The following is a 12,086-nucleotide window of genomic DNA, read 5'->3' on the forward strand; positions in this document are numbered from 1 at the left end:
TGTCTGTCATTAATGTTCATCGATGAACAAAGGTAACAGAGATAATTGCAGCTTTAATAAGGATTAATATTATAATTTATGCAGTGAAGACTGTAAAGTGTTTGATAACTTCTGTATATTTCAGGAAGGCCACAGGTAAATGTGACATTGATCATAATGGGTTTATTTGAAGGTTGTTTTAAGTTCACTTAAATTAAAAGTTATTTTAAAACCTAATAAATGTTGAAATTGATAGCTTTAGTTATACTGTAATGTTGAATTAATGTTACGATTAATCGTGATTACAGAAAACATGTGTGATTAATTTGTTAATTTTTTTTAGTCGATTGACAGAACTAATATTTATGCATTTGGCAGACACTTTTATCCAAAATGACTCACATTGCATTCAAGAATCAAACCCATGACCTTGCCATTGCTAGTGCTACGCTCTACTGATAGATAAATAAATAAATAAATAAATAAGGAAAAAGAATAGGAAACTTAATCCTTCACACTTTGATATTTGTTCTCAGATTTGTGCGTCAGTAATAGGAAGCTCACACTGTGGTCACGAGTCATGGCAGATCATGCTGTTTAGGTCAAATAAATAAATAATGCATGTGTGTTTAACGAGACAGAGTTTGAGCATTCAAGCGTTAGATGACCTTCTTCCTGTGTACTGTGTGTGTGTGTGTGTGTGTGTGTGTGTGTGTGTGTGTGTGTGTGTGTGTGTGTGTGTGTGTGTGTGTGTGTGTGTCTAGTCATCACAGTCTCACAGGAAGTCCTTATGTGACCCAACTCCAACAGGAAACCAAGGAAATGTCTGCCTTCCATCAGAAGCCTGTTCGTCTCCAAAACCACTGGCATTCTCCATCACTCTCATTCTTAAAATACAGCAAAAATTGTAGCATGTAAAGGTAAAGTCATTCTTAATCATATTCAGTGTTCTTCATATGAAAGAAGACAGTCTTATTAGCAATAAAAACACCTCAGAAACAGCCAAAATAAAGCGCACTGCCTTACTGACCCAGTAATTAGAGACGTCCATTGATATTTATCAGATTAACAGCAAAAACAACACATCAAAGCACAGCGTTCAGCGGCGCCTGGGAAACGAACCAGCGCTTCTCTTTTCCTCTCACAGATACAGTCCTGAGAGCAGCTGACTGAGGAGAGACTGAGGTTTAGGAGAAGACTTGAATGGAAAGACTGAGAGTTTGGGGAGAGATACTAGCGTGGGGGATTATGGGAAATGAGGGGGAATAGATATGGGATTGAATGTTATAGGAGCGGTGAGTCAGCCTTGAAACTCAATGGTGAGAACGAATGAGAAATTAAGGAGTAAAAGTGAGAATAATGAGTCATAAAGGAAGTAAATATGGGCAGTGGAAGAAAAGAGAGAATTCGGAGAGAATGAGAATAGTGGGGAAAAAATTAATAAAAAATGTGTTATTATTATTGTATTACACCAATAAGTGCAAGTACCTAAAGTATTGCATATTTTGTCATACAGAAACGCACATTTGAAAGTAAAGCATTGACTATGAGTTACAAATGTACAGATATTAATAACACTTCATGTTAATAACTAATACACTATCCTTCAAAAGTTTTAAATGTTTTTGAAAGAAGTCTCTTCTGCTCACAAAGGCTGCATTTATTTGATCAAAAATACAGTAAAAAACAGCAATTTTGTGAAATATTACTACAATTTTTGCAAATACCATGATGAATTGTATTTTATTTATTCGTTTATAAACAGTAAGTTCAGAAGAACAGGGTTTATTTGACACAGAAATCTTTTGTAATATTATAAATGTCTTCACTGTCACTTCTGATCATGCATGCTTGCTTAATAAAAGTATTAATTTCTTTAAAAAAATAAAATATTGTGACAGCAGGACTGTTGGAATGGCTTAACAGATATTCTATCAGGTTGAAATACGATCTAACATAAGCACCATAATGAGATTTAAAGAACTGTGTCGAATTCAAAAAGCGTCGGTTTGAAGCCCAGATAGATCGAATTTAATTCAACAAATAGTTTTAAGTAGGAATGCACCATACTTTGTTTTAAAAATAGGCCACAATGTTTACAATGAAGCTACGAATTAAAAAATCTGATATTGATACTTTTCATGGTTCATGATCTGTCGTTCATCTCACAAATGAAGTCTTTTTTAGTAATGATTGAGTCTGCATGCTTACAATAAATAATATTATTTTGAGGTTTTTGGCAATTAGGTCCAGTTTTGATGACTATTACTGTAAAATGTGGAAAACAGTCATAATAAAGAATGAGTAGTGTAGCTGTCCAAACTGTGTGTTGAGTCAGAGGTTGGCCGTCTTTCTTATGGTTTTGTCTGGCAGTTGCTGTGCAGGGCTTGGATTTGTATTTTGTTTAGAGGCTTGGTTTCGTTTTGCCTGTTTTCATCGCTCACCGCCTCAGAATTGTTATTTCTTTCTTTCCTTTTATTTGGTAAAATTGTTTCTAGGCCCAGCCCTGTATATTTTTAAAGGCAAAAATTCAGAAATCCCCCATGGCCAGCTCTTTTACACACAGCAGATCAAATGTTTGAACACACACATTCTCTTTCATACACACACTACACAAACACTACAGATAAGATGCGTCACGCTAGACTTTTTTTCTGTTTTTTTTTTTTGTGAATAAATAATAATAATAATAATAATAATAATAATATGTATAAAATACATTGAGGGTCAAAGTTATGGTATAATTAAGATTTTTTTTAATGTTTTTGAAAGAAGTCTCTTCTGTTCACCAAAGCTACATTTATTTGATGAAAAATACAGCAAAAATAGTATTATTGTGAAATATTATTAAAATTTAAAATAACAGTTTTCTATATTAATCTATCGTAAAATGTAATTTATTCCTGTGATCAAAGCTGAATTTTCAGCATCATTACTCCAGTCTTCAGTGTCACATGATCCTTCAGAAATCATTCTAATATGCTGATTTAGGACTCGTAATTATCAATTATTATCGGTGCTTAATTATTAATAATGGTTCTTATTAATATCTAAGTTGAAAAGTTTTTGCTGCTTATTATTTTTGTGGAATGGAATCAATGTTTTTGGAATAGAAATCTTTTGTAACATTATAAATGTTTTTATTGTCACTTGAAACAATTTAATGGATCCTTGCTGATGTGTGTGTATGTGTGTGTGTATATATATATATATATATATATATATATATATATATATATATATATATATATATAATATATATATATATATACACACACACACACACACACACACTAAACTTTGAAGCAGCAAAATGGTTTTAACACTAATAATCAGAAATGTTTCTTGAGCAGCAAATCAGCATATTAGAATGATTTCTGAAGGATCATGTGACACTGAAGACTGTAATGATCACAGGAACAATATTTCACAATAGTACTGTTTTTATGCATTTTTCATCAAGTAAACGCAGATAAGTAAGCATAATAGACTTCTTTAAAAAACAAAAAATCTTAATTATTCCAAACTTTTGACCACCAGAGTATGTATTAAAATATATAATAAAATAATAATAAAGATAACACTGTCTACCCCAAGTCTGCATTTTTAGTAATCAAAAACCTGGAAACAACAAGGAATTTCAGGCCTGGAAAAAATCTGAGTAAAATCTTCTAAAGTCATGGAAATGATTATAATGAATATAAATTGTTCTATTTTTGTTCTGCTCTTAATATTTCTTTTTCAAGAAGTTGCTCTTTGCTAATGCTTACATTGAGTAACACATTCACAGTGTGTTGGTTTAATTGGATACATTTGTACACTAAAAAGTATAATTATTCAAATCTATTTTTTTCCAAAGCCTATCATCTGACATACAAATGGAAATCCAACCCAGCGATCTGTGACATGACATGAATTATTATTCCTGAATGGGAGTGAATGGAACATGAGGTCTAGTGTGACTGACCGCACCTTTAGTCCAGTCATGGATGGGCGGGAGGTGTCACTGAGACACACTTCTGGTGTGAAAGTGTTCTCCGGGACACACAGTCCTGCCATCAATACTGCCATACATCAATGCAGATCCCAAAGGGAACATGAAACGAGTGGGAAGTGAATGGATGAGGATAACACAGTGCCAGATTTTTCAGCTCTTCAATCTCTCCTGTCCTCACATGTACAATAATTCATACTCTTCATTCGTCCACTGTCGTTACGTACAGTCCTGCTCACACATTTACAAGCCCTTTTTTAAATAAGGGGGATGGTAAAAATGTGTGTGCATGTAAACGTTTGAGCACAATTATATGTCTGTGTTTGCAGCTTAAATTATTTAAGATAATCAGATATAGTACAGAATACGCGTATTTGGCATGCTGTCCGAAGGGAGGGCTCTGAGCTCGGAATTTGGCCCGAATCCAGAGTACTGCCCCCATCTCTGGCTGGGATAGGAATAATCGAGAGTGAGATGAGGGGGAGATGCTGGAAAACTGTTGTGGATCAGAGGTAAGTCGGCTATATATATATGAACCTGGTTCTCCCGCTTATTAAATGCTAATAAAACATCATGTAAAGAAAATGTGAAGATGTGTGCTAATTCAGATGTTAATGACAATAAAGCCCAATGTATACTTCGGCTTTGACGTAAACACTAGCGTATGCGACACGTTCGCTGCATCTGAAATCACATACTGTATACAGTATGTATTACACTTCACGACCGTTAAAAAAAAGTATGTTCTATACAGTATGAATGTGTGTATTATGAATGAAATTTAGATGTACTACATCCGCCATGTTGTCACTGTCATGTGACCTGTGGCGTCAATTGCGTCTCATCAAAAACCTTTAGGTTGAATGAGTTTGCTGCATATGTGTGTGCGTGAGAGTGAGAGAAACCGGGCAGGAGGCAGTCAGTGTGTTTTATACTGTGTGTTAAAAAGAGAACAAAGTGAAGTCAGTTTTAATGGTCAAACATTAAAATGCCTTCCCTCAAGCAGCCCACAAGATCACACGCTCTCACACACACACGCATTCACACACAGACACATTGAAATGGAAACGTTCAGCGCCGTGGGTCAGGGCTGGATTGAAACTGTTAACAGATCCTGGTCTGGCTGAGCTCCTACACTTCCTCCATGTAAACAGTGTGAGGATCACTGGAGGCAAAGACGCACACACGCACACACACACACACACCGCAGTGCTAGGTTACCTTTGCTGCTTTGCTGTTTTTTGGCAGCAGCGGCGGCGGAGTCCTCGGACTGAGCCAGACGTCTGAGCACGTCTGCCAGCGCGGCCTTCATCACCGTCAGCTCATCCTCCTGCTGCTGCACCCGCAGCTCAAGAGACGACAGGCGGTCCTGCACGTCTGATGTGCTCGCTGCAGAAATACTGTCATCTGTCAGAGAAAGAGAGATGCCTTTCTTATCATACACGATTTAGAAGTTTTGCCAGTGTTATTGCTGAATATTGTGAACATATACAATCAATCAGTCTGATAACTTTTATCTGGATTATTTTAGTAAATGAAAGTGTAAACTACTCCACAGAACTCTCATACTGTAATGTTGATTCCTCTGTAGTAAAACAATCCTCTGTAGTCTAGATGAATTTCCATAGAAGTCAGTGGACACATAGAGCCCCATTGTAGCCATTCTTCAAAGCACATTTGCCATCGATAAGTGAGTTTCACAATCCTGAAGAGCACCAGACACCACTAATGTCAACAAACAACATGGAGAAAGAGCTTACGGCTGTTTATGCACAGAACGGAAAAAGGAAAAAAAAAAATTATGAATGAGACAGTGGGAGACGTGGGCAGCACAGCTTATCAGATACAGATGGAATCAGTGGTAAGCAAAGGCCATTTTTATGCATTCAGCCTTGGCTTTTCCTCTTGTGATTTCATTGGCTGCAGCTATTGCTGCTCTCTTGCTTGTCAGAAACTATGAACACTGAAATTCTGGATTTCACAAACATGAACCATGATTTTGTCCACTTTGAAGAATACAGTAGCATTTATATATGGCCTCAAAGCTAAAAGGCGTGAACTAAGTAAAAAAAAAAAAAAAAAAAAAAACTCTAGAAAGAAACTTTTTTTTATTTCACTGGATCTTTAAAACATGACAGAATGAATATTCTGTCTTCTAGTGGGAACTATGCTTAATAAATAGTCTTTTCATTTTGTTGTCATATACCATTATTGATGATAACTTAGTTACTTAAAAAAATGAAACTGTGATATCATATTAATATCACACATACTGTATGATAAAATCATAAATAATCCAGCACCAGCAACTGGCTGACTCTCCAACACAGTAGGTGGCAGTATTGCACCTTAATGTTTGTTGCCACCAGTCAAAAAAAACAGAAAAAAAGAACAAGACGTAGTGGCTGTGTCCGAAATCGCCCCCTATACCCTTAAATAGGGCACTATTTGAGGGGACAGCCATTTGTAGTGGTGTCCGAAACCATAGTGGACGATGTTGAGTGCACTCATTCAATCCCACAATGCACCGCAATAATGAGTGTACAACCGATACACGCTCAACGGCTAGAGAATACCCATAATGCACCGTGAGAGTCGCGCGCTGAATGAATTCCCGCGTCTCGCCAGGAGATGGCGGGGGCGATTTCGAACACAGCATGTGTGTAGCTACAACTGCTGCAAGAAATCACGTTGGAGGAGATGACAGACAATAGCGAGACACTCTACCTGCACCAGAAATACGCCACAGCGGCGTGACGAAGGCTGTCCCATTTCAAAGACTCCTTCGAATACAGTTTTGAAGATTTCATTCCTATTCAAGCACACAGGAGCTGCAGATTACACACTTGAACCCTGGTTCCCAAATCTGGCCCTCGAGGTCCACTATCCACTATCCTTTTGCTCAAACTCTAATCAAACACACCTGAACAAGCTAATCAAGATCTACAGGATTAATAGAAAGTTATAGGCAGGTGAGTTTGTTCAAGATTGCAGCTAAACTCTGCAGGAAAGTGGATCTCGAGGGCCAGAGTTGAGGACCCTTGCACTAGATGACTTTCAAGTCGCACACAATAAAATCACGCGGAAACATGCTAGGAGATGCATGACAGATGAAAAGAAAATGTGTTCTAAAATTTGCTCAAAATAATAATAAACAAGTCTGATATCCTCTGACTAGACAGAGTCATAGTCTGTACATATTATACATTACGTGATTTTCTGTGAAATCGGTCGACAACGACTGCCCAAACCTGCAGACTGGCTCTGACTTTCAGCAATTAGCATCAAATCATCCAGTCTGCAAATCAGGGCAAAAATCTGTGCAAAAGTCGTGGAGTGTATTCCAGCCTTTAACTCTTTCCCCACCATTGACAGAATTTTCCATCATTTATGAGACAACACTTTCCCGCCATTCACAGAATTTTACAGTTTTCTGTGCTTTCACTGTTATACTATAGGGGGCGCTATTATGCATCTTCTAAAAGAGTAGCGAATCTCCGGATCAAAACACAGGCAAAGAAGAAGCAGAAAAAAGTGATAAAAGCATCAGCTTTTAGTTCAAAATGTCGCTTTTTTATGAAACTTTTCACATTTAAGCGTTGATAAAAAAGAATCCATGAAGCTAGAATAAAACTTTTTATTTTTTTTTTTATTTTTTAGAGGCGCTGTTCTTTCTTTTGATATATTACATGCTTTGATATTCATACATGCAACAAAATATTTGGAGGGCCATGAAACTTAAAATGTTAAAATGATCAAAAATGCTAGTGGTGGCTGGCAACTTTAAAAAAAAAAAAAAAAAAAAAAAAACGCTGGCGGGGAAAGTTAAAGGGATAGTTCACCCTAAAATGAAATCTTTAAAACCTTCCTGCCATTCTAAACCTTTATGTCTTTCTTCCGTAGAAAACAAAAGAAGATATTTTGAAGAATTCTGGTGACCAAACAGTTTTGACTTTTATATTATGGACAAAAAAAATAATCACTGAGACAGTATCTTTTTCTATGTTTTACAGAAGAAAGGAAGTCATTTTGAATGATATGAGGCTGAGAAAAATTGTCATTTTGGGGTGAACTGTCCCTTTAAGTGTTTTTCTTGGCTGCAGAAGGTCAGCAGTATAACTGGAGCTGCAGCACATTAGAGAACATTAGTGTTGGGTTCTGGATGGGGGGCATCGGCTGCCAGGCGTTACTGTGGTTGGGACTTTGATTGCTGGACTGGTTCCCTGATCGAGGAGGCCCAGCATTCTGAGCTGCGGTTTGCTCGTTTAAAGGGCATAAAATACCATATAACAACTCAAACTCTCACACACCAACACATCTCTGATCCAAACTTGAAACCAGACCATAGGACATTTTTACACCACTTATAAATCACTGGAAGTACTCACATTCTCACCCACACACAATTCGAACAAACAAAACGCATGGGCACAAATACGAGAAGCCTATTACCACACCGCACATCCAGCTCTTGAAAAATCGTCAAATTCCCCACATAGTCTTAATGATAACGCTGCCTCCAGTCTTAAGGTCAGTGAGGGGGAGGAGGTTCAGGAATGACCCCCACACACACACACACACACACACACACACACACACACACACACACACACACACACACACACACACACACAACCTCATAACAGGAAGCCAGTGGGTAAATGCCCAAACAAAACACATCAAAAAAGCCAAAAAAAAAAAAAAGCAGAGCTGAAACAGTCTGAAAGTTTCATATCATGATTATAGTGACCAAAATGATCATGGTTATCAATATTATCAAGGTATTGTTAAAATGTGCTGGAAATGTTCAGAAAGTATTGATGCACACACTAAAATCAACCAACAAAACTAATAAAATTAGCACTTTTTGTTTGCTTAAACATTAAAATAATAATATTAACAATGACGGCCATTTTGGTTTTGTGACTTACAACATAACATATCAATCAAATACAGTTTTAATGATATTTAAAATAACCGTTGTGAATTTTATTGCTGTTTATCATCAAACGTGTAACCATTTCATCCCTACAACAAAGGGACTCTCAGTGAACTCTAACCCAGAGTCCATTATTAGACAAAAAGCTGAAGTGCATTAGCTGGATACTCCGCCAACAGCTGAGCTAACCCACTTTACAGTTAGTTGTTAACACAAAGATCAATCGGTCCAATCTGGCAACTGCAAACATGGAGAGAGAAACGATTCAACCTCAACTGCAATCAACCTCCTGGAGCCGTCCAAGCCATCGTGAGTCAGAGACGCCAAGCCAGCATGAAACTACTGATCGATACTTAGTCTGTCAGAGCTGCGTATCAATCCTGTGGATCATGAATACTACCATTAAAAATTAATTACCTTTCTAGTTGTGCTGTTTGTTTTCTTTATTTCCTTGTTAAAGTCGACATCTGAAGGCCAGATTTATGGCAATATCTCAAAGAATAATCAGGGGTGAATTATCTGCTGCTATATCACCCATGAAAATCCAGCTGAATTTGATGTAAAAATGTGTTTGTATATTTGCAATTGATCTTGGCTGCAGTAATTCATCAAATGAAGGATGCAAATTGGGATCAGAATTCCTCCTTCAAGATCCACATTAGGTTGCTAAGCCAACAGCAGAGTGACCACGAAGACTATTTCTGAGGCGGAGTAGCCCAACACACAGCTTCTAGTTAGAAGAAATGTTCTGTGGAAGATCAAACCCGAGGCCTTAAAGGAATAGTTCACCCCAAAAAAAATGGAAATTATGCCATGATTTACTCGCCCTCAAGCCATCCTAGGTGTATATGACTTTCTTCTTTCAGACGAACACAATTGGAGTTATATTAATAAATATCCTGGATCTTCCGAGCTTTATAATGATAGTAAATGGCGCTCCTGATTTTGAAGTCCAAAAAAGAACATCCATCCATTATAAAAGTAATCCATATGACTCAAAGGGGTTAAAAAAGCCTTCTGAAGCGAAGCGATGGGTTTTTGTAAGAAAAATATCCATATTTAAAACGTTATTAACTAAAATAACTAGCTTCCGCAGATGGCCTACGCAAATCGACTTATGGCGAAAGAGTAACTTCTGATGCGAGGAATGATGTATTGACGAACACGGATAGAGCAAAACAAAACACCGGTCATGAAGTACAAGTCTAAAATGAGAAGTTTTAAAGAAAAATGTTGGAGGATTTCAATATAAGAGAAGAGAAGCTTGAGTTTGTTGCCCAGCCCTATTTGTTTGAACTGCGAGAGGCGTCTAAGGTTACGCTACTCCTACATCCTCCGTCATTCATTGCGTCAGACGGTTACTCTTTTGGCACAAGTCAACTTGTGCAGTATGCATACGGTCGTCTGCCAGAAGCTAGAGCCGTGTGGATTATGTTTATGATGGATAGATGCACTTTTTTGGAAATCAGGAGCGCCATTCAAATTATAAAGCTTGGAAGAGCCAGAATATTTTTAAATATAACTCTGATTGTGTTCGTCTGAAAGAAGATAGTCATACACACCTAGGATAGCTTAAGGGTGTGTAAATCATGGGATAACTTTCATTTTTGGGTGAACTATCCCTTTAATATTGGGTTGCGCTTTCACAAGACTGGCAATGCTAATCTCATGTTACAATTGAGGATGAACCCTCTTAAGTCAGGTACACACTGTGTGATTATTGTCTTGAGAGGGATGTTTAGTTAAATATGTTTACACTATATGACATGCAACACAAATAAACTGCTCAGTGTATTTTAAAAAGCTAAGCCCCTAAGGGGACAGAAAAGATAAGAGATGAGAGGAAAGTTGTATTTTAATGCTTTTTGAGCAAGCGCAATGCTTCTCGGGGAGAAAGCGATACTTTTGTGAGACAAAGCAAACATTTTGTGAGCAAATGTAAAGTTTCCCAGGGGAACACAAAAGCATTGGAATATAATTTTCCTCCCATCTCATATTTATTTCCATCACCATGGCATAATCATGCATACACTGTAAAAAATGATATTTAAAGATATCTTGGATTGATAAATAAAGATTACTGAAGTACGTTTTACAATAAAATACTATTTCAGTCTTTCTACTTCAAAATTTAATGTTTAATTCAACGTGTTACTTACCATTTCTTTTGTAATTATTTATGAATAAGGAAATCCTACACCTTTTCTGTGTAGTTAGAATAGCAAAAATAAGGCTTATCAAGCTTGAAAAAGGAGAAAACAATTCCTATGTTTTGTTGTCAACGTCAAAGGCTCCCTGTCCAAACTCAAATACAATATTTGGCGCAAATGTATCTGTACCCTAAAAGAAAAACTGACACCAAAGCAGACAAAACTGTCAATATTAATAAATGGCAATGTTTGACTGACATTTACCGCTGTCCAGTTATATTTGTGATTGCAAAATCCAGTAAATTCACACGATTGGGAATTTTCCACAGATTTCGCAACAGGTTCAAGTTGGTCATGCAAAATTCACCACATTGACCAACAGAAAGTTGCTTGGTTTGAAAATGACTTCTGTGTGAGCTTTTTGCCTGCAAAATTTCAATGTGACCGCATCTTAAGAACATTTTTATTTACTTTGATACGATTAGCAATTTTTATATTATGTCAAGTCATCAATTGAATGTAGAATTAGTGAACTGAAGAAAAACCAGCTGAGAACCACTGACCTAAAGAACCTGAACATAAGTAAATATTCACAAGTTACACAAAAGGCACACACACACACCCACCACAGGAACAGACCAAAGTCACTTAACCAACTGTTTTATCTTAGTCAAAAATTTACCAAGAAACTAAAAGCAAACATCTTAAGGTTGCAGGAAGTAGTTAATAAAATCCAAAGTCTGGAATGGCTGCAAAACGACAATATTTCATTTGCTTTCCCTGCCCGCAGTTTCCTCCCTGTCTGCAGGTCCTTCCTCTCAAACCATCTTATCTCAGCAGCCCATGGAAACACAGAGAGGGCAAACGTTTATAATACAATGCATTTCTTTGAGAGGAAATCGCTTTGGGAGGTTGTTTGATACTGGCAGTGCATACGGAAAAAACGAGGGCAGAGGGAACCGCGCTAAAAAGGAGGAGAAAGGGAGGGTTGGAGGGTGGCGTATCCCCAGGTAACCTCCACCAA

At 37.2% G+C, this 12,086-nt stretch overlaps 1 protein-coding gene across 9 annotated transcripts in view; it reads right to left on the reverse strand.

The window, feature by feature from the left end:
• LOC127524565 (echinoderm microtubule-associated protein-like 4) overlaps positions 1–12,086 on the reverse strand; it is a 101,075-nt gene that overhangs the window by 35,446 nt on the left and 53,543 nt on the right. For 7 of the 9 annotated variants that reach the window (XM_051916187.1, XM_051916186.1, XM_051916185.1 and 4 more), the window contains exon 2: positions 5,195–5,380. In XM_051916187.1, the coding sequence (XP_051772147.1) occupies positions 5,195–5,380 (186 nt within the window). Of the gene's footprint in view, positions 1–758; positions 867–5,194; positions 5,381–11,071; positions 11,091–12,086 lie in introns of those variants that run through there. The other 2 variants (XM_051916190.1, XM_051916189.1) reach the window with 2 other exon arrangements.

Source organism: Ctenopharyngodon idella, chromosome 13 (assembly GCF_019924925.1).
Source record: "Ctenopharyngodon idella isolate HZGC_01 chromosome 13, HZGC01, whole genome shotgun sequence".
Classification (NCBI taxonomy): Eukaryota; Metazoa; Chordata; class Actinopteri; order Cypriniformes; family Xenocyprididae; genus Ctenopharyngodon; species Ctenopharyngodon idella.